This window comes from Leptopilina heterotoma, unplaced genomic scaffold (assembly GCF_015476425.1).
Source record: "Leptopilina heterotoma isolate Lh14 unplaced genomic scaffold, ASM1547642v1 Lhet_160, whole genome shotgun sequence".
Lineage (NCBI taxonomy): Eukaryota > Metazoa > Arthropoda > Insecta > Hymenoptera > Figitidae > Leptopilina > Leptopilina heterotoma.
This window is the reverse complement of record NW_025110875.1, coordinates 574,685-596,512: the sequence shown is the minus strand read 5'-3', so window position 1 is coordinate 596,512 and position 21,828 is coordinate 574,685. Positions and strand designations below refer to the sequence as shown.

The following is a 21,828-nucleotide window of genomic DNA, read 5'->3' as shown; positions in this document are numbered from 1 at the left end:
AGCACAAGATAAACTAATTTTAATTACATCGTTTGAAAATAATTGTAGTAAATTTCTCTTTGCTTCCTACTTGTAATAAATCACTGTCTTAATTTTATTTCAGGTTTACATATATAGAAATAAAATTAAAACTATATAGTTGTTGATTTTGATCTTGAAAAATGTTTCACAGTCGTTGAAATATATATACCTAATATTGATCAGTTTCAATTAAGTTATTAACGATAATTTATTTGTATGACATAAATAAAATAATAAATAACAAGTACATTAAAATTTTTATCGACGAAACAAACATAATAAAAATAATTATATCTTTTATTATAAATATTTGTTGCCTAGCAGCAATGACTATTAGAGATCCTGCGTATATTTTTGGATTTTAGTCATCAGGAAACAATTCTTTGTAAGTAAATGACTTCGTTATTTTGTTCGCTACATCTGTAAAAAGTTCGGCTAGAGATGTTTCCAGTACAGGCTTTACTTCATCTAATAACAGGCCACTGTTTGCGTTCAAGACTTCGTTACTCGCAGGACCTGAAAATTAAATTTAAAAAAAAAAATTTTTTTTTAAATTATTATAAACAAATGGAGAAAATGAATAAAATTTTAAAAACTAATAGCGCCATTCGATTCTACGCGAAAAATTACTAAAGGAACATGTATGACATTTTAAAGATTTTCTCTCTATTTGTTGTAAATAAATTAATAGCAAAAACTTCTTACTACATTTTTTAAATAAAATTTGTAATTTTAAAAATAATAGAATTTGAAAAATTTTCTAAATTAAATTTTTGTTGCAAACACTAAAAACATTCAATATTTTCAATTTTGGAGAAATTACAAATAATTGCAGAAATTCAATTATTTTCAAAAAACAATAAAATTCTTCTTGTAAAACTATGTTCAAAATAAAAAAAAAATTCTCGTAAAAATCCCAATTATCTTTATAAATAACAAAATTCTTGTCCAAAGTTCAATTATTTTCATAAATGTCAAAAAAATTCTTGTCCTAATTTCAATTATTTTCAAAAATAAAATGCATTTTTCTAATTTCAATGATTTTCAATATCTACTATTTTAATAAAATTATTGTATACAAACATTTAATTATTTTCATAAATAATTAAAATTTTACACGAATTCTATTATTTTCATAAATAATCAAATTTTTTTGTTAGGAATAATTCAATTATTATTTTCATAAAAAAGAATTTTAAATTCTAGAAAATGATAATTGAATTAAAATGATGAAAATAGTTTTAACAATTTTCTAATTTCGTTTAGAAGTAGGTAAAGAACAAAAATCTGCCATAATTTCAATTTGACAAAACATAATATTTAACAAAATTTTAGCCTTTTAATGAAAAGAAGTAAAAAAATTCTGATCATTTCTATTTGTCATTACAATTTTGAATATTAATTAAAAAAAATAATTATAACATTAATTAATTATTTAATAATAATAAAGTACATGTTCCGGTAATCTGTTCGCAGTTTGAAGTTAAGTATTGTTTACTTTTTGTTTCTGAACTTTTATAAAATTTTTCTTTTCAAATATTTTTAATTTTAAAATTAATATTAATTGAAAATCATCGAATTGTTGCAAAGAATTTTATCAAAAAATTTAATGATAATATAGAATTCCTTCAAAGAATTTTATTATTTAGGAAAATAACTGAATTCTCGCAAAGAATTTTATTAAAATTTTTTAAAATCTTAATTAAATACTTTTGAAGAATTTAAAAAAATTTTTTTTAAATTAATTGAGTTTTTTTAATAATTTAAATTGAAAATTTTCAAAGCAATTGAATTTTATGAAGAAGAATTTTTTTAAAAGTTAATTGAAAATAATTGAATTTTTGCGAAGAATTTTACTATTTATAAAAATAATTGAATTTTTTCAAATAATTTATTAGAATTTTAGGACATAATTGAAATTTATGGAAATATTTAAAAATATTTGAATTCATCCGAGGAATTCAATTAAAATTGTTTTGAAAATAATTGAATTCCTTCAATGGATTATACTATTTAGAAAAATAATTTAAATGTTTCGAAGAATTTCTTACAATTTTAAGAAATAACTAAATTGTCATGAAGAATTTTATAGAAATTTCTTCGAGAAATTCAATTAAAGTTGTTTCGAAAATAATGGAATTTCTTTAAAGAATTTTATTAAAATTAAATAATATTCAAAATAATTGAATTCATCACAAGAATTTTATTATTTTTTGAAAATTATTGAATTCTTTCAATTTTTTTTTACGAATGTATTTAAAAATTGCATTGAAAGTAATTTAATTTTTATATGGAATTTTTTAAAAATATTTTGAGAATAATTGAATTATTTTTAAAGAATTTTAAATTCTTGTTGAAATTGAATTTTATGGAAATTTTTGAAAATAATTAAATTCTTTCATGTGATTTTATTTAAATTTGATTTAAAATAAATTTAATTCCTGCAAAGAATTTTTGTATTTATAAAAATAGTTAAATTTGTTTCGAAGAACTTATTAAAATTTTAAGAAATAAATTGTTATGAAGAATTTTATATAGAAATATTTGAAAATAATTAAATTTTTTCGAGGATTTCGAGGATTAAAATTGTTTTGATAATCATTGAATTTTTGTAAAGATTTTACAATTTAAAAAAATAATTGAATTATTGGTTAGAAGGATTTATTAAAATTTTAGAAAATAATTGAATTCTTTCGTAAAATTTTATTAAAATTTTTGAAAATATGAACAGTAATAATTAATTTTTTACTTAATAAGTAAATTTTATAAATTTTGATTATGAAATTATTTAAAAAATTTATATTTGAAAATAAAAAATTTTGTAATTTGCATAACAATAATAAATTGAATATCACTTTTTGCGCGTAACATTTGCTAGTAATAATATAATACACAATCTATTTAAAGATAATAAAAAACAAAAGTATAAACAAAAGACAACTTCAGAGTGTGAGGGACAGAAAAAATGAATGAGTGAATGAAAGAACATTCAAATTAATAATTATAGTTAACTAGCAACAAATCGCGCGGCTAACTTCTTACTACCTTTTTTAAATAAAATTTGCAATTTTAAAAATAATAAAATTTGAAAATTTAAATTCTTGTTAAAAATACTAAAAAAATTCAATTTTGTAGAATTTAAAAATAATTGCAAAAATTCTTTAAAAAAAAATAAAATTCTTCTTATTAAATTCAACTATGTTCAAATCTTGAAAAAAATTCTCATAAAAATCCCAATTATCTTTATAAATATCAAAATTCTTCTCCAAAGTTAAATTATTTTCAGAAATTTTTCTAATTTTAATGGTTTTCAATATCTACGATTTTAATAAAATATTTCCCAAAACGAATTCAATTATTTAAAAAAAAATTTAATTTGAAATTTTAGAAAATGACAATTTTGAATGAATGAATTAAATAATAAAAATTTCAGAGGAATTCTATTATTTACAAATTTTTTATAAATTTCTTCGCATAATTCTATTATTTTCATAAAGAATAACATTTTTTTAACCAGGAATTCAATTATTTTCATAAATAATAAAATTCTATAGATATGTAGGTTTTCAATTATTTTCATAAATAATAAAAATCATCGTAGAATTTCAATTATTTTTGGTACAATGTGAATGGAATTTCTCGAAAAATGTAATTATTTTAAAATTTTTTATTAAAATTAATTTTCAAAGATTTTAATGAAATAATTATTAACAATTCAATTTTTTTAAAAAATAATTTGAATTAAATTTTTCGTAGAATTAAATTAATTTCAATAATATCAAAATTCAATTATTTTTAATATCTAATATTTCAATAAAAATTCACAAAAGAATTCAATTATTTAAAAAGAAATATATTATTAAAATTCATCGCAAGAATTAAAGTATTTTTCATAAATAATAAAATTCTTCTCAGGTATTCAATTATTTTCAATACAATTATTAAAAAATTCGATTGTATTCAATGAATTAAAGAAATTTTTCAAAAAAATTCAATTATTTCCCAAAAATTTTTAATAAAATTCAAGAATTAAATGCTTAATTTCAATTATTAAGAAAGAGGATTATTATAAAAACTTGAAAGAAATTTTTCATATAGAATTCAATTACTTTGAAAACTTGTAATTAAAATGATTAAAGAAAGTCCATTATTTTAAAGAAACTCAAAGAAATTCTTCAAAAGAATTTAATTAAGATTATGCAAAATTTTAATAAAATTCTTCCTAAATTCAATTATTTTCATAACCAATAAAATTCTTCGAAGAAATTCAATTATTATCAAATTTTTTGATGAAATTCTTTGCAAGAATTCAATCATTTGCAAAAGTTTTATAAATTTTTTCGCAATAATTCAATTATTTAACAAAAAAATTAATAAAAGTTCTTCATAAGAATTCATTTATTTTTGAAAATTTTAATAAAATTCGTTGCAACAATTCAATTATTTTAAAAAAGTTTGATAAAATTCTTCGAATCAATTCAATTATTTTAAAAAATTTTGAAAAAATTCTCGGCAAAAATTTCAATTATTTTCAAAAATTTTCCTCAATTCAATGATTTTTATAATATCTACTAAAACTATTCAAAAAAATTTAATTATTAAAAATTCTGTTGAAATTCTGCGCAAACATTTAATTGTATTCATAAAATAATTAAAATTTCACAAGGAATTCAATTATTTTCATAAATAATAAAATTTTTTAAGGAATTCAATTATTATTTTCATAAAAAATAATTTAAAATTCTAGAAAATAATAATTTAATTAAAATGATGAAAATAATTTTCATGAAGTTACAGTAACAATATTCTTATATTGTAAAATAATGATTTTATCTCTCGGTCATCTTTAATTTATTAGAAAACATGAAGAAATCGATTGATATCTTCATGTTTTATAATCAATACTTTTATAAGTTGTTTAATTTAAAAAAGGTTTGAATTTTGAATTTTTGAATGTCTTAATTCCTGTGGAAAATCCTGTTTCAAAGATAAGATTAAAATATAAATTGTGCAAATATTTTTCTTCTTTTTCTAAAATAAAATAATAATTTTCTTTAAAAAATTGTGATTCAAAAAGAATAAATAATGGAAAATAAATAAATTTTCTATTTCTTATTTCTTTTCTAATTTTTTTTAGAAGTAAAGAACAAAAATAATTTCAATTTGACAAAACATAATATTTAACAAAATTTTAGTCTTTTAATGAAAAGAAGTAAACAAAAACTTAAAAAATCAACTTGAATCAAGATAAAAAATTACTCACCAAGAACGGGATCTCCTCCAAATAAATTATCAAGATAAACCTTGGCGCCATTAATTTTAATCCTTAATTTCATTTTTTCAAAAGAAAGATAGACATCATTATCCTTATAAACTTTATTACCCTTAAGAATAACATCTGAATCATATCCGGCTGTAAATAAAATTTAATATTAATGTATAAAAGTTAAAATTTTTAAATTGTCTTTACAATGATGAAAGTTATAATGTAGGTCTATACATGTAATTAAAGAATGAATGTTTAAAGAGTTACTTATTCACTTAAATAAATACTTACTGAAATTTCCTTTTATATCCCCGCTCCCAGTAAGTCTTAGTAGTAAAATTCTGGCATTAATTTGGTATTTTCCGTGAAAACTAAGTGTATCAAAACTGACCTTAAATGTAAATTTTAAATTATCTACGTCTGCCTTTAAGTCTCTTATTTTGAAAGCAGATGGACCGCTGACCTGAAAGTATTAAATTTTACTAAGCAAATCAACATGAATGTTAATTTATATATTTCATACAGTTCCATTTTTAATAACAACTGGATAGGATAGGATAGGATAGGATAGGATAGGATAGGATAGGATAGGATAGGATAGGATAGGATAGGATAGGATAGGATAGGATAGGATAGGATAGGATAGGATAGGATAGGATAGGATAGGATAGGATAGGATAGGATAGGATAGGATAGGATAGGATAGGATAGGATAGGATAGGATAGGATAGGATAGGATAGGAATAACTCACATGAAAAGTATTTTAATTTAATAGTTTATTAGAAATTTATACCATCAAATTTGTTAAGTTAAAGTCCAAGCGTGCACCAACAGGTCCCCGCAGCAATCGTATTTGCTTCAGGAGCAGCGGTTCTATTGAAGGAGCCTCTAGTTCTGGTATTCCTTGCGCTAACTTATCTCGCAAACTTTCAATAGTATGTGTTATACAATTATTTATATCTGGATCTGATTTCTTGCAGGCTTTTATATATGACGCTAAAAATATAAATACATTTTCATACATTTTCATAATTTTCATTTTTAAATTTACATCTATAAAGATTTTTCATTAATATTATGAAAATCAAAATAAGTTTAGGGTTGCCACAAAAATTTAATTTTGTTTTTCCCGGACTTTTCCCTGAATTCTAGAGAAAATTTTGACTTTTTTCCTGACCCTGAAGAATATTCTAATTCACTCCAAAAATGATTAGAAACTATGTTCTATTACATTTATTTACGAATATCTTTAACTGTAAAATTATCCGATTTCATCAATAACATCTTTTTTAAATAAATATTTAATCATTAAAATTTTTCTATAAGAATTAAGATTTTCAAATTCGAACCTTTTGACAGAGTGATAAAATCATTATTTTATATATTATAAGAATAATAACTTTAAATTCAAATTTTCAAAGATTTCAATTTGAACCCTTTTCAAAATTCAATTAACTCTAAAAATTCACGCTATAATGCTTTTAATATTTAATTATAATTTAAAATTTTTTAGTAAATTCATTTTTTAATCAATTTTTATTAAAAAATTTTTTCGAGAATTCAATTATTCTAATACAAAAATAAGTAATTTATTAAATAATTGAATATTTCTTAAAACTGAATTTTTATGAAGGATTTTATCGAAATTTTAAAAATAAATGCAATTTTCTATCATTTTATTTAAAATTGTATAAAAAATAATTGAAATTCTGCGATAAGTTTTATTATTTATGAAAATAATTAAATTCTTGCAACGAATTTAATTAAAAATTTGTTTAAAGTATTGAATTCCTGTGAAGAATTTTATTTGTGAAAATAATTGAATTCCGGAGAAAAATATTATTATTTATAATGTAAATAATAATTAATTTCTTGTGAAGAATTTTATTCAAATTTTTTTAAATAATTTATTTTCTCAGAATTTTTTACAACTTTTTGAAAATAATTAAATTTCATTAAAAAATTGCAAATATTTAAAATCTGACGAAGAATTTTATTAAATTTTTTTTTAAATAATTAAATTCCTGTGAAAATGTTTTTTTTTTTTTTTTGAAAAGAATTGAATTCTTAAGAAGAAATGTATTGAAAACAATTGAATTCTTTTGTAAAATTTTATTAAAACCGTAGAATTATGGAAAATTATTGAATTGAGGGAAATTTTTGAAAATAATAAATTGAAATTTTGGCAAGAATTTTATATTAAATATTTTGAAAATAGTTTAATTTCGGAGAAGAATTTTATTATTTATAAAGATAATTTGAATTTTGACTATATTTTTTTTTAATTTTTGAACATAATTGAATTTATGCGAAGAAGTTTATCACTTTTGAAAATAATTGAATTTCTATAATCAGTTGTTCTTAAAATTTCTTAAAATTTGAAATTTTCTAAAATTTCAAAATTTAATAAATAAATAAATCTGTCCATATATATGAACAGATTTAATAAATGCACTTACGTAATTCTGCACAAGCCAGTCTTGTGATAGTTGCCAAAACACTGAAATCAAAAAAAGTCTTATTTTATAAAGTAATTTTTTTTTTTTTTTTTTTTTTTTTTTTTTTTAATTTATTTAAATTATTATATTACATATATAGACAAATTTCTGAAATTTCTCAGGGAAAAAATATTAATTTATTTTTGTTAGTGTAAATATTATTTATTAATATTTATAGATTTATTTAAACATTTTTTTATTAATATAAATTTATTGATAAATTTAAATATACTAATTTATTTTTTCATTCATTAAATAATTTTCAAATTTTTTAGAATTAATTTGGAATATTTACACTAATTTTTGAATTTAGAATGCTTTATTAAAATAATTTTTTAAAGTATAGATTCTAAATAAATATAATTAAAAATCATAAATTTTAAATCAACAAAAATTTAATTGAAAGATTGAAACGATTTTTAAAATAATAGATTTTTTTTATTTCTTGATCTTATTTTGAAAATAAGAATATATAAGAATAATAAGAAAATAAAATTTATTTTAAAAAATTGCCCTTTTTTATTTTCCTGATATAATGTGAAATTATTTTTTTGATTTTTTTTTATGAATCACATTCTACAGGCAATTTTTTGGAATAAATTATAACTTATAATGATAATAAGATATTTTTATTGTGTGTAAATTAACCATTAAGAATATGTCAAAGAGCGTTTAAAAAAATACTGATTATTTCACCCATAACTGTAATTTTCAAAAAACATGATGAATTCATTAAAATTTTTACTGATATTTAAAAAAATTCCCTCGAAAAAATTTCCAATTTTCTGGTAAGGAATTTTTTTGTTCTTTTTTATGGAATTTAACTTATAATATTTTTTTAAACATATTCTGTTTTAAAAAATTTTTTTTTGCGGTATTTTAATTGGAGTATAATTTTTTAAACATTCTGATTTAAAAAATTTTTTTTAAATTGTTTTATAATTTTGCATTTTGCAAATTTTTCAGTAATAAAAAAAGTGCTTCTGCAAAATTTCTGGGTAATCGCGTCGTATATCTATTGTATGAATTTAAAATCTTTTTATGACAAATTATTTCCAGTTAGAAAGAATAAAACATAAGAATTAAAATACACAAATGAAAAATGAATAAAATATTCATGTTTTTCTAACGGAAAAGAAACACGGCATATTTGGAAAGTTGAGGTTATTGACACTGAAGACAGATTATTCTCATGTATATGGCTTGAACAGCTATAAAAAAGCGAGTAAACGAATTAAGTAATTATAATACCCTTTAGAAATTCCCTCATTGAAAGTTATGTGAGCGAAATTTTTTAAAAATATGTGAGAAATATTTTGCCAATCGCAATTTCAAAGACGTCTTATTTCACTTTATTCTAAAAAATTTATATAGGAAATAACAATTTTTCTTTATTTCCAAAATATTTATCAAAAATTTTATTTATTTTCAAAAATTTTTAGTTGAATTTTGAAAAAGTTTTTAAGAAGTATATTATAAGAAAAAAAATCGGAATAATTTAAAGCTTAGTTTTATACGAAAAAAAGTTTTTCATTCAAACAAAATTATTCCCTGAGAGGAAGTAATTTTTTCATTGACAAAAATATAACTATTATAAAAATTCGGAAAATTTTTTTTTACTCCTACTTTGTCCTCGGGTATTTTGAATACATAATTATTTTTAAAATTTAATATTTTTTTCAAAACTGTTTCTAAAACGGAAAATTTTTTTATTTAATTAAATTAAATCTAATGTCAACAAACACAATAAATAAATTATATAAATAAACAAATTAAAATAAATTTTTAATCAAAAAAGTTTTCAAAAATTGCAAATAAATTTTCTTTCTAAAATGTTTGTAAATAGCAAAATTTTCTTTATTTAATTTAATCTAAATAAATTTTTAATCGCAGAAAATATTTGAAAACTGCAATAATAATTGTTTTTACAAAATGTTTCAAAATAGCAAAAGTTTCTTTATTTAATTGAATTAATTTTAATCTTAATAAGTAAAATAAATAAATAAATTTTTATTTAGAAAATAGAAAATCAGAAAAAACTTCAGAATTGAAATTAGTTTATTTTTATTTTTTGTAAATCACAACATTTATTTTATTTTATTTTGATAAATAAATAAATAAAACAATAAATTTTCATTCAGAAAAATACAATAAAATTGCAAATAAACTTTTTGTCCAAAATGTTTGTAAATTGAAACATTTTTTATTTAATTTAATCTAATTTAAATAAATAAATAAATTTTTTGAATAAATACTTCAAAATTGCAAATAAATTTTTTTCAAAATGTTTGTAAATAGCAACATTTTATTTATTTAATTTAATCTAATTTCAATAACTTAATAAATAAATTTTTATTAGAAAAATACTTCAAAATTGAAAATAACAACTTTTTCTTATTTAATTAAATTAATTCTAATCTCGATAAGTAAAATATGTAAATAAATTTTTATTTAGAAAATAGAAAATCAGAAAATACTTTAAAATTGTAAAATAGTTCATTTTTAATTTTTGCAATTCGCAACATTAATTTTATTTTATTTCGATAAATAAAGAAATAAAATGATAAATTTTTAATAAGAAATTACTTCAAAATTTGAAACAAATTTTTTGTTCACAAAATGTTTGTAAATCGCAAAATTTTTTATATTTCAATAAATAAATTTTTAATTAGAAAACTACTTTTAAATTGTAAACAAATTTTTTCTCCAAAATGTTTGTAAATACATAGCAAAATTTTTTTTATTTAAATTAATCTAATTTCAATAATCAAATAAATTTTTGATCAGAAAATATTTCAAAACTGAAAATAATTCTTTTTCCAAAATGTTTGAAAAATATTAGCGTTTTCTTATTTAATTTAATTGATTCTGATGTTAAAAAGTAAAATAAATGAGATTTTATTTAGAGAATAGAAACTCAGAAAATACTTCATAATTTTAATTTTTATAAATCGCATTTTGTCCACAAAATCGCAACAATTTTTATTTAATTTAATAAATATTAATTACAATAAAAGAATTAAATAAATAAATTTTTAATCCAAAAATTGTAAATAGTTAAAAACTGTTTAAAATTGTTAATAATAAAATTTTTAAAAAAATTTTAAATTGTTATTTCAATATATGTATAAACTATAATAAATTTTTAATCAAACAAATACCTAAGAATTGAAAATTATATTTTTTTGTTTGAAAAATTTGTCAAAAATAGCAAATGAAAAAAAATATAAATGGATATGAAATCCACTTGTAACGAAGAAGATTTTTTATTAAAACATGAAATTCATCTCCCATTTTGCAAAAATTTCAATAATTTTATTTCGTACCTTTAACATTAATTAAAAGAATTTTATTTGAAAAAATAATTTTTAGTTTTTTTGGAGTAAAAAAAGTAAAAAAAAAAAATTAGAAATAATAGTGAATCAAATGAAGAGCAGGATGTTGAGGCTCAGAAGGATCTTCAACTTTCATTTTTCAAGCTTTCAAAGAGTTTCCCGATTTGTTCAATAAAAGTTAAAATTAATACTTTTTATAACATAATTTTTGCAACAATTAAACAAATAATAATTTTAGCTTTCTTTAAATCAAAAGATTCGAATTCTTACAACTAGTTAATTTTTTAGAAATTAAAATCCCTTTTGGAAACTCTATATTAGAAATTATGAAAAAAAAAATTTTTTTTGAAGTAAATTTCCAAACGGAAATTGTGATATTTACATAACGGGTTTTAAAGTATTTTTTTTGAATCAGTTTGTAAAAAAAAAGAATATAAAAAAAAAAATTTTTTTTCCTGCGTTAGTATCCTCCGTCCCATTGACTTGAAATAATGCTGTCAAAAAAATATTCATTTTTCAATATCAAATAAGCTACGAACACTGCTTTATAATTTCCACATCCTTAAAATGTATATATTTTTAAAAGAAATTGCATACCATAAACGAATCAGCAGAACGAACATTTTTAGCACTGTTGTTCAAGTACAAGTTGTTTCTAAGATTTAAGACATAAAAAGAAATGGATAAAGTTTGTCAAAGTTAAAATGCTCTCGATCTATTACACCATTGCATTCGACCAGTTGTTTACCTCGCGCCACTTGTTGTTCATTGGTTTATTTCAAATGATTGCTACATGTTAAAGCAAGTAGAATGGGAAATGCTTTCAACTTGCTACTTCACTTTTGCAAATCGACTTTTTCCTATAACTACTTCTTTTTTTTAATAGAGAAAAATTGGTGATTAACACCAATATAAAAAGATATTACACGATTCTATTATTAAAGTCATCAAGAATACTGCATATCTTCACTTTCAAAAATAATAAAAATAAAAAATTTTTTTTTCCATTTCTTTTTATTTTTCCTAAAGCCACTTACACCCCTTTAATAAATTTTATTCTCTAGATGAAAACGTGATTTTTTTACGTTATTTTCTTTCTAAATTTACCTGTTCGCCAGAGCACGTGAAAATGACAATGAAAATAAAAATATATTTAAAAAAAAATTTTTTTAGATATATTTTTTAATGTACCATAAAGAAAAAATAATATTTAATATAAAAATAAACGATTAATTAAGCCACCGGACAGTATATAAGCCCGCATAAAATTTAGTTAGTCTCTGAAATTTTTTTTTTAAATTTTAAATTTAAATCTAAAATTTAAAAAATTTTTAGTTATTCTACAAATTAACTTAAAAAAAACTTTTTTAAATGACTTTCTTACTGAAAGTTAATAAAATGTGATAGAAAATAATTTTTATCAAATAAACATTTACTTGAAATAAAAAAATGAAATAAAAAATTTTTAATTTCATTAAATTTATTGAATTATTTATTTTATGAATTATTTATTTTTTTATTTAAACAATTAAATTCTTATAGTTGAATTCTGATAAGAATTTATTTAAAAAAGAATTTTAGTCAAATGGTTTTACATTGAAAGTATTTTGAAATTTTAAGTAAATAAAGAACAACAAGTATTTAAATATTAATTTTACAAAAATGATTGAAATTTGAAAGATTTAATTTGGAAATTCTGAAAAAATTAGGATTTTGAAACGTAGTAATTAAATTTTTCTGGAGATATACTTGAATTCCCGAAAATAAGTGAAAAAATAAAATAAAAAAAATAAATATAAATAAAAAAAAAAATAAAAAAAAATTGAAACAATTAAAAATTTTGTAAAATTTTATTAAAATAAATCTTATATTTTAAAGAATTTTATTTTCTTCATCTTCAAAAATTGTCTACAAATATAATTGTATTTTTAAAAATATAAATTATTTTATAAATTTACAAAAATTGAATTCTACTTAAATAATTCAATTCTCGTAGTTGAATACTGATAAGAATTAATCTAAAGAAATTTTAGAAATTAATTAAATTTTATAAAGGATTTTTAAATTAAATTCTTTAAAAAAGAAAATTTTTATTTTTATTTTAAAAAATTATTAATTTATTATACATTATTTTTTTTTTAAATTCTTTAAGTTTTGAATAATTTTATTCAAAAATTCTAAAAAAAAATAATTAAATTTTGAAAGAATTACAACTCCAATTTTTAGAAATAAATTAATTTTAAAAGGTTTTTCAGTTGAAATTATTTAAAATTTTAAATCCTGTTGAAAAGTAAATAAGAATACATTTTTTAATTTTTATTTAACAAAAAGTATTGAAGTTTTGAATAATTTAATTTAGAAAATCCGAAAAAATAACAAATATTTGTCTTCTTGACTTTCGTTTTGTTTGCCTTGTTAAGCATTGAAATCACCAGGAATTTAAATACAAAACCTAAAAGTTTTGTGATTGCTTTATAAACTTTGAAATCGTCACGAATTTAAAAATAAAACCTTAAATTATTTTATTTCTATCAACAAATGCACTTTAAAGAATATAAAATTGAAATTTACTTAACATAATTTGATTTTCGAAATATTATCTTATAAAATTATAAAATATTTAATGAATAATTTTACTTAAAAATTCCAAAAATAATTGAATTTTATAAGAGTTCCGTTTACAATTTTTATAAATAATTCATTGAGTTTAAAATTTTTTAAAAATTTAAAAATTAATTTGTTCATTTAAACGTTCGAAACTTTGGAAACATACAATTTTTTAATAATACAAATTTCTTAAAACTGAACTGAAACAAGTATGAATTTTAGAATTATTTCCTATTTTTTTTATAAAAGAATTTTCAAAGAACTTTTTTCAAAAATTAATAAAAATAAATAAAATTACAGAATTTTAAAAGGTTTCAAATTTGAAATTTTACAAAAATTTGAATTTTAAATAATTTTAATTGAAAATTCTGAAAAAGTTAATTTCTAAATAATTTTAATTTAAATCTTTTTGAAATTAGTTAAATTTTAGAATATTATACATTAAATTGAAAAATTTTCAAATAAATGAATTTTCGTAAAATTGAATTATAAACAAGTGGATTATAGACACAACGATCAATAATTATTAATTAAAAGTAAATTAGTTTTTAAAAATAATTAAAAATTAATTTAAAAAGTAATATGTAAAAAAGGTAAAATTAAATTTTTAACAGTGACCGTCTATAAAATTATTAAAATTGTCACAAAAGAGGAAAAAAAAACATTTTTTGTAACAAAGATTATAATAATTTTTATTTTACGTAAATGTTCTGAAAAAAGTCAAAGAACTAAAAAATTGTCTTTAATTTACAAAAACTTATTTTTATTCGTAAATTTTAGAATGAAAATTTTGGAAAGATTGTATTGAAAAATTCTTTTCTATATTTAATAATAAATAATAACTAACAGTAAATAATTCAGTCAATAAAATGACAAAGATTCTTATAAAGAGAAGGGATGAATAAAACTCGTTTTTCGCGAGTAACCAAAAATTCGAATATCATAAATTATATCGCGCGCGATATGGAATCGCGAGAAATTTAATGACAAAATTACATGGTGCGTTCTTTTCTCGGAAGTTAATAACAAGTTAGAGCAAGTGAAGTGGTCTGTAAATACAATAAGTGTCTCTTTATTACAACTTGACACGCAACAATTTTGTCAAAGTATATCTATTATTTATCATTTTATTAGTATTCTATAAAAATGATACAATTTGATTTAGTACTTTTTAGAATCTAAATTTGACACATATAGTAGAATCGATTTTATTACTCAAATGTTTTTTTTTTTATTCTGAAGAGAAAGTTTTATGCTCTAGTGTAAAATTAAAATTAATGCGCAAAATACAATGTGAAAACTTGTAAAAAATTTTTTGTAAAGTTAATATAGAAAGAATACAGGGATAGTGTATCAATTACTGCGGATTGAAGTTTATGAAAGAGGAGGGAAATTTAAAATAGTTTTGGGAAAGAATTGTATCTTGGTATTGTTGACAATTCGTATCTATGCATAATGTGCATACTATGTACCAATTACTGCGGAAAATTAAATAATTGTCGATTTTAACTTATTTTTAAAACGGATTTTTAAACTTATTTTTTAAAGTACTTTTTATTTAACATATTTTTAAAAAAATAAATTTCAAAATTGAAAATAACTTAATATAGTTGTTAATTGATACAAACAGTCTTCGCACTCATTTACTAAAACCTACTATTCATTACTTTTTTTACGTTATGCTACTATTTGGGTACTTTTTTAGATTTCAGCTAGCCACTAAAAGATACTATACTATTTCTGTTTTTTTTAAATTTCCACTACTTTAAATTCGCTAATACTAGAAATAAAAAAATAATCTCAAAAATTATAATCAAATTATTTAAAACGACTCAATTATTTTCAAAAAATAATCGAAATTCAATTATTTTCAATATCTAGTATTTTCATAATTATTCAATTACTTTCACTAATAATATTATTTTTTATGGAAATTCAATTTTTAAAAAAAAATTTCATAAAATTCTAAGCAAAAATTTAATTATTTTCATAAATAATAAAACTCATCCAAGAATTTCAATTATTTTTTATACTAAAATTTTAAATTAATTCATCGGAAAATTCAATTATTTTTACAAATAAACTTTTGCACTAGAATTCAATTATTTAAAATAAAATTTTCATAATATTTATTATATTTCGAAAAAAATTAATTATTTAAAACAATGTTTATAAAATTCTTATGAAGAATTCAATTTTTTCAAAAATAACAAAATTTTTCACAGAAATTCAATTCTTTTTTAACATTTTAATAAAACTTTTCGCAATAATTCCATTATTTTTAAAAATAATAAAATTCATCTCAAGATTTAAATTATTTTTAATACAATTTTATAGAAATTGATCAAAAAAATGTGATTATTCTCAAAAATTTATTTTCGATATCTCGAAAAAATCAATTATTTAAAAAAATTGTTTTTTTAAATTCTTTGTAAGAATTCAATTATTTACAAAAATAGTAGAATTTTTCACGGGAATTTGATTATTTTCAAATATTTTAATAAAATTGTTCGAAAGAAATCAATTATTTTAAATACAAGTTTATAATTGAATATTTTTGAATTAATTTAATTATTCTTTTAGATTTTAATAAAATTCTTCCCAAGAATTCAATTATTTAGATAAATAACAAAATTTTGCACAGAAATTCAATTTTTTTAAAACATTTTAATAACATTTTTCGCAATAATTTAATTATTTTCATAAATATTAAAATTCTTCTCAGGAATTCAATTATTTTCATAAATAATAAAATTCGTCGCAAGATTTTAATTATTTTTAATATAATTTTACAGGAATTGCTAAAAAATGTAATTTTTCTTAAAAATTTAATTTCAATTCCTCGAAAAAATCAATTATTTAAAAAAATGTTTTTTTTTAAATTCTTTGTCAGAATTCAATTATTTACAAAAATATTAGATTTTTTCACAGGAATGCAATTATTTTCAAATATTTTAATAAAATTGTTCAAAAGAAATCAATTATTTTAAATACAATTTTAATTAAATTGTTTTGAAATAATTCAATTCTTCTTTTAGATTTCAATAAAATTCTTCCTAAGAATTCAATTATTTACATGAATAATTCATCGAAAAAATTCTATTATTAAAGATAAATAACAAAATTATTCCAGAAAATTCAATTATTTTGAGGCTTTTTAATAAAATTCTTTGCAAAATTCAATTATTTTCATAAATAACAATATTCATCACAAGTAATTCAATTATTTTTAAAAGTAATAAATATCTTCTTGGAAATTCAATTATTTTAAAAAATTCTAATAAAGTCGTTCGCAAGAAATCAATTATTTTCATAAATAAGAAAATGCTTTTTAGGAATTCAATTATTTAAAAAAAAAAGTTTAATTAAATGCCACACGACCTTCAATTATTATTTTTAAAAATTTTAATACAATTCTTTGTAAAATTTAATTATTTTTAAAAACTTTTTGCAAGTCAATGATTTTTAATATCTACTATTTTCATAAAATTTCCAAACAGAATTCAATTATTTAAAAAATTTTTTGGAAAAAGCTTCGTAAGAATTCAATTCTTTTCATGAATAATAAAAATTTCTCAGGAATTCAATTATTTAAATTTGAATTTGCATAAAAGTAGTCGAAAAAAATCAATTATTTAAAAATTTTTATGAATTAAATTATTTTTATAAATATTTAAATTCTTTGATGAATAATAAAATTTGTTGCAGGAATTCATTTTATTAGCAGGATAAGGAAGAAGTAAATATTTTTGATGAACATTTGGAAAAAGTCAGGAAAATAAAATAAGAAATGAAATTTTTGTCAGTTTTGTGAAGTGTCTAAAACGAGTTTTTTTGATTGTCAAGTTTAATTTTTCGATAGCTACTTTTCTACTACTTTTTTTTTTAGTTTGAAAGCTACTTTTTTAAAATTAATTATCGAGTGCGAAGTCTGTACAAAAAAAAGTCAGTAAAAAACTTAAAGAGACTTACTTTTTATGATTTAAAAAAAATTCAAGTGTACACTTGAAATTTTTTTTAAATCATAAAATGTAACAGAATTTGAAAAAAAAACCTTATAATTTTATAGTTGCTCTTTAACTGTAATTATATACATAGATAGCAATTTTGTAACACTTTCGATGCATATAGAATTAAATTTGAATTAAAATTATGATACTTTGTAATAACGATTTGCATTGGATTTGTGACATGGTTTATAATAAAAAAAAAATACATGCAAAGAAAAAAAATCCTGGGGGATATTAAAAGAATCATAACAAATTATAACATTTGTTCTAGTGTGTGGTTTAATAAAGTGAACCGCATAATAGTTGAACGTAGTAAGTTTTATAATACCAGAGATCTAATAAGCATTCCAGTTCACTTGTGCAATTCTGATGTAACAGAGTTATGTAGCTTTTAATAATGCTATACTATTTTTTTATTTTCATCTCAAGCTCAAAATTAAACTTTTAGTTTAATATTCATTTGAAAATGAAAAATACAACACGGGAACTTGCGCGCGTGCCACATATATATATGTATATATACAAAAGATTTTCACTCTTGATAACAATTTTAATTTTGTTGTAAAAAATATTTTTTTTACTTCTTTATTTAAATATTTTAATATTCCTTTCTTTAAAATGCAGATCTTGGATATTTTTCATTTTTTTCGATTATTTTCAAAAAATGCGATTTTTTTGGACTTGGTTACAAAAGTATAGTGACTTTTTTGACTTTTCATAAAAAAATTGCAACAAAATACCACATTTTTAGTATTGAATATAAATTATTTCGATTTTTATAGTGTGAAAAATAATTATAGACAAATCTTTCAGAAATTATTTTTAAATAATTTTTTTAATTAAATTTTCAAAATATACAATTAAAAAGTTTTTGAATAATTCAAATTTTGTAAAATATAATAGAAAATAATTTTTTTTTCAAGTATTTTTGTACAATTTTTGAAAATCCATCTTTGAAAAATTTTAATTGTTAATTTTGAAAAAAAATTAAATTCTCAAAAATTTTAATGAAAAATCTTCAAGTGTAAATTTAAAAATGAAAAATTAATGAAAATTATATTAAAATATTAAAAAAAAACAATTGTTGCAATTTTTTCATTCTAACTTTTTAAAATTGAAATATTTAAATGTAAATATCTAAAAATGATATTAAAATATCTTTGAAAAACAAATTTTTAAAATTTTTTCATTATAATTTTTAAAAATTCAATTATTTTCAATATTTTTAATTACATATTTCCTTAAATTCAAATATATACAAAAAATAATGACATTAAAATTTTCTAAAATTATTCTTAATATTTAGAAGAAAAAGAAAATGTTCAAAATTTTTAATGAAAATTTTTCAAAAAATTAATTAGTTTTTTTAAATTATATTAAAATTGTTTTAAGAAATTCAATTATTTTTGAAAAATGACATGAAAATATTTTTCAAAAACTAATATTCAGAATTGTTATTTATCATAACTTTTTAAGATTCAATTATCTTCAAACAAAGTAAATTTAAATTTTTAAAAATTTATTTTTATAGTCTTATTAAAATTTTGGTAAAATCATATTCATATTTATAATTACAAATCTTCAAAAATTTGATTATTTTTGTATAGTTTTAATTGAATTTTGGAACACATGTCTTCAAAACAATAAATAAAAATAAAAGAAAATTCAAATTTATTATTTAGTAATAAAAATATTTTTTAAAATTAACTAAAAAATTAAAAGAACTAATTAAATACATTTTTAGAAAAATTGTCAAGTTATTAACGGGACGGTTTTATTTTAAAATAAATTAAAGTTAAAAAAAAATAAAAAGTACATTGCCTTCAAAACAAAACATTAAAACGTGAGAAAAATAAAATCGACAATGTTTGGAGTGTCGTAGGAATATTAAAAAATTTATTTACAAACTTGGATATTGAAGGGTAGAAATGAAATTTATTTATTTATATTTATTGTAATTAAATTTTCTTCTGTAATTAATTTTTTTAATCCTGTTTATCTAATTTTTTTTTATTAATTTTAAATTAATAATAAAATGTTTTTACTTATTTTAATGTTGTTTTTTAGGTTTTCTTCATTTTTCTTACCTTGTAACTTTAGTTTTTTAAAATGAAAAATAAAAATGAAGAAAAAACAATTTTAACATACATGATGTGATGGAAAGCCATTCTTGTAGATCTTTTGCCGATGGTGTGCAGATATACTGTGAAGATTCGCCGAAGAGAAATCATTTTTATTCAAAAATTGCACTATTCGAAAAATTAAACACGTGACAGAACATTTGCAAAATAAACACAAGATAGCGTAACTTGCACTAAATATAGTCAATTATTTTCATTAAAAGAAATTATCAACAAATGTAAAATTAAAAAAAAAATTTTTTTTTTTTTAAAGTAAATTATTGAAATGCTTTTTTGTGTGACGCAAAATAATTCTTCAAATAAATATATAAAACAAGATAAAATTAAAACTTGATTATAAGACAAAGAAATAAATAAAGAAATGACCAAACAAAGCACCGAAAATTTCTTGAAAGTTGATATTTACTAAATTTACTGCAACTTTATTTTTTTAAATTTTAAAAAAATTCTCAGTATATTTTAAAAACTATTTTAAATTTTCTCTTTTTGTTAAAAAATAAATTAAAATTTTAAAAACATTTTTTAAAATTTTCATGAAACTTTTGCGCCCAACATTGAAAAACGGGACATTTAAAAATTTATTTCAAGTGTTATGTTCAAAAATTTAAAAAAAATCCTCTTCAAAATTTCAATTATCTTTATAAATAATAAAATTCTTCTTCAAAATTCAATTTTTAAAAATTTTAATAAAATTTTTGGCAAAATTTCACAGAAATTCAATTATTTACAAAATTTTTAATAAATTTCTTCGAAATAATTCAATTATTTTCATAAGCAAAAAAATTTTCACAAGAATTAAATATTATTTCAAATACAAAATTTCATAAAATTTTTCAAAAAATATAAATAATTATTTTTATAAATAATAAATCGATTATTCGGTAATTCATTTTTAAATCAATTTTTATTAGAAAATTCTTAAAGAATTCAATTATTTAAATTATAAAAAATAAATAATTTATTGAATAATTGAATTGTTATAAATATCAAATAATTGAATTATAAATCAAATAATTGAATGTTTGTTAAAATTTAATTCTCGTAAAGAATTTCATCAACAAATTTTTAAATAATTAAATTCTTTTGACAAATTTTAATAAAATTTTTAAGAATAATTACATTTTTAGAGGAATTCGATTAAAATTGTATCAAAAATAATTAAAATCCTGCGATGAGTTTTATTATTCATGAAAATAATTCAAATTTTCCCAAGAATTTTATTTAAATTTTTCTAAAATAATTTAATTTCGGAGAAGAATTTTATTATTTATAAAGATACTTGAAATTTTAACAAGAATTTTTTTTAACTTTTAAACATATAATTGAATTTCTGCGAAGAATTTTATTATTTTTGAAAATAATTTAATTCTTCCAACGAATTTTATTCCAGTTTATAAAAATAACTGAATTTCTGTGAAGAATTTTATTATTTATATAAATAATTGAATTCTTGCAATGAATTTTATTCAAGTTTATAAAAATAATAATTGAATTTCGTAGAAGAATTTTGTTATTTATAAAAATAATTGAATTCTTGAAAAGAAGTTTGTTAAATTTTTTTTTTAGGTAATTGAATTCTTGCGATGAATTTTATAAAAATCTTTTCAAATAATATTGAATTCTTGCAAAACGAATTTTATTACATTTTTTTTAAATAATTGAATTTTTTTGAGAAATTTTACTACTTGTAAAAATAATTGAATTCTTGCGAAGGATTTTTGTGAATAATTAATTTTTTTTTTTTGAAAATTTTTTTGCTATTTTAAATTATTACAAAACATGAAGAAGGCGATCATTCCGAGTCTTCGACTCGGAGTGATCGCCTTCTTCATGTTTTGTAATAAAAATGTCCGCCATACTGGATCCGCCATTTTGAATTTTGAAAATCAGACTTCAGATTTATAATCATTACAATATTGATATAAAAACAAAAAACGGAGTGATCGCCT

At 18.5% G+C, this 21,828-nt stretch overlaps 1 protein-coding gene across 2 annotated transcripts; it reads right to left on the bottom strand.

Annotated features, from left to right (window-relative positions):
- Positions 1–210: 210 nt before the first annotated feature.
- On the bottom strand, positions 211–19,943 carry LOC122498843. 2 transcript variants are annotated; one of them, XM_043606809.1, is made up of 6 exons: positions 19,887–19,943; positions 7,748–7,788; positions 6,082–6,284; positions 5,579–5,750; positions 5,285–5,434; positions 211–537 (listed from the first exon to the last, which is right to left on the bottom strand). In XM_043606809.1, the coding sequence occupies exons 1-6, from the start codon at positions 19,904–19,906 to the stop codon at positions 383–385; spliced, it is 741 nt and encodes a 246-aa protein (XP_043462744.1). In that variant the 5' UTR covers positions 19,907–19,943; the 3' UTR covers positions 211–382. The 2 variants fall into 2 exon arrangements, with proteins under 2 accessions (XP_043462744.1, XP_043462743.1); XM_043606808.1 differs by lacking the exon at positions 19,887–19,943 and adding an exon at positions 11,719–11,847.
- Between the last annotated feature and the right edge of the window lie 1,885 nt (positions 19,944–21,828).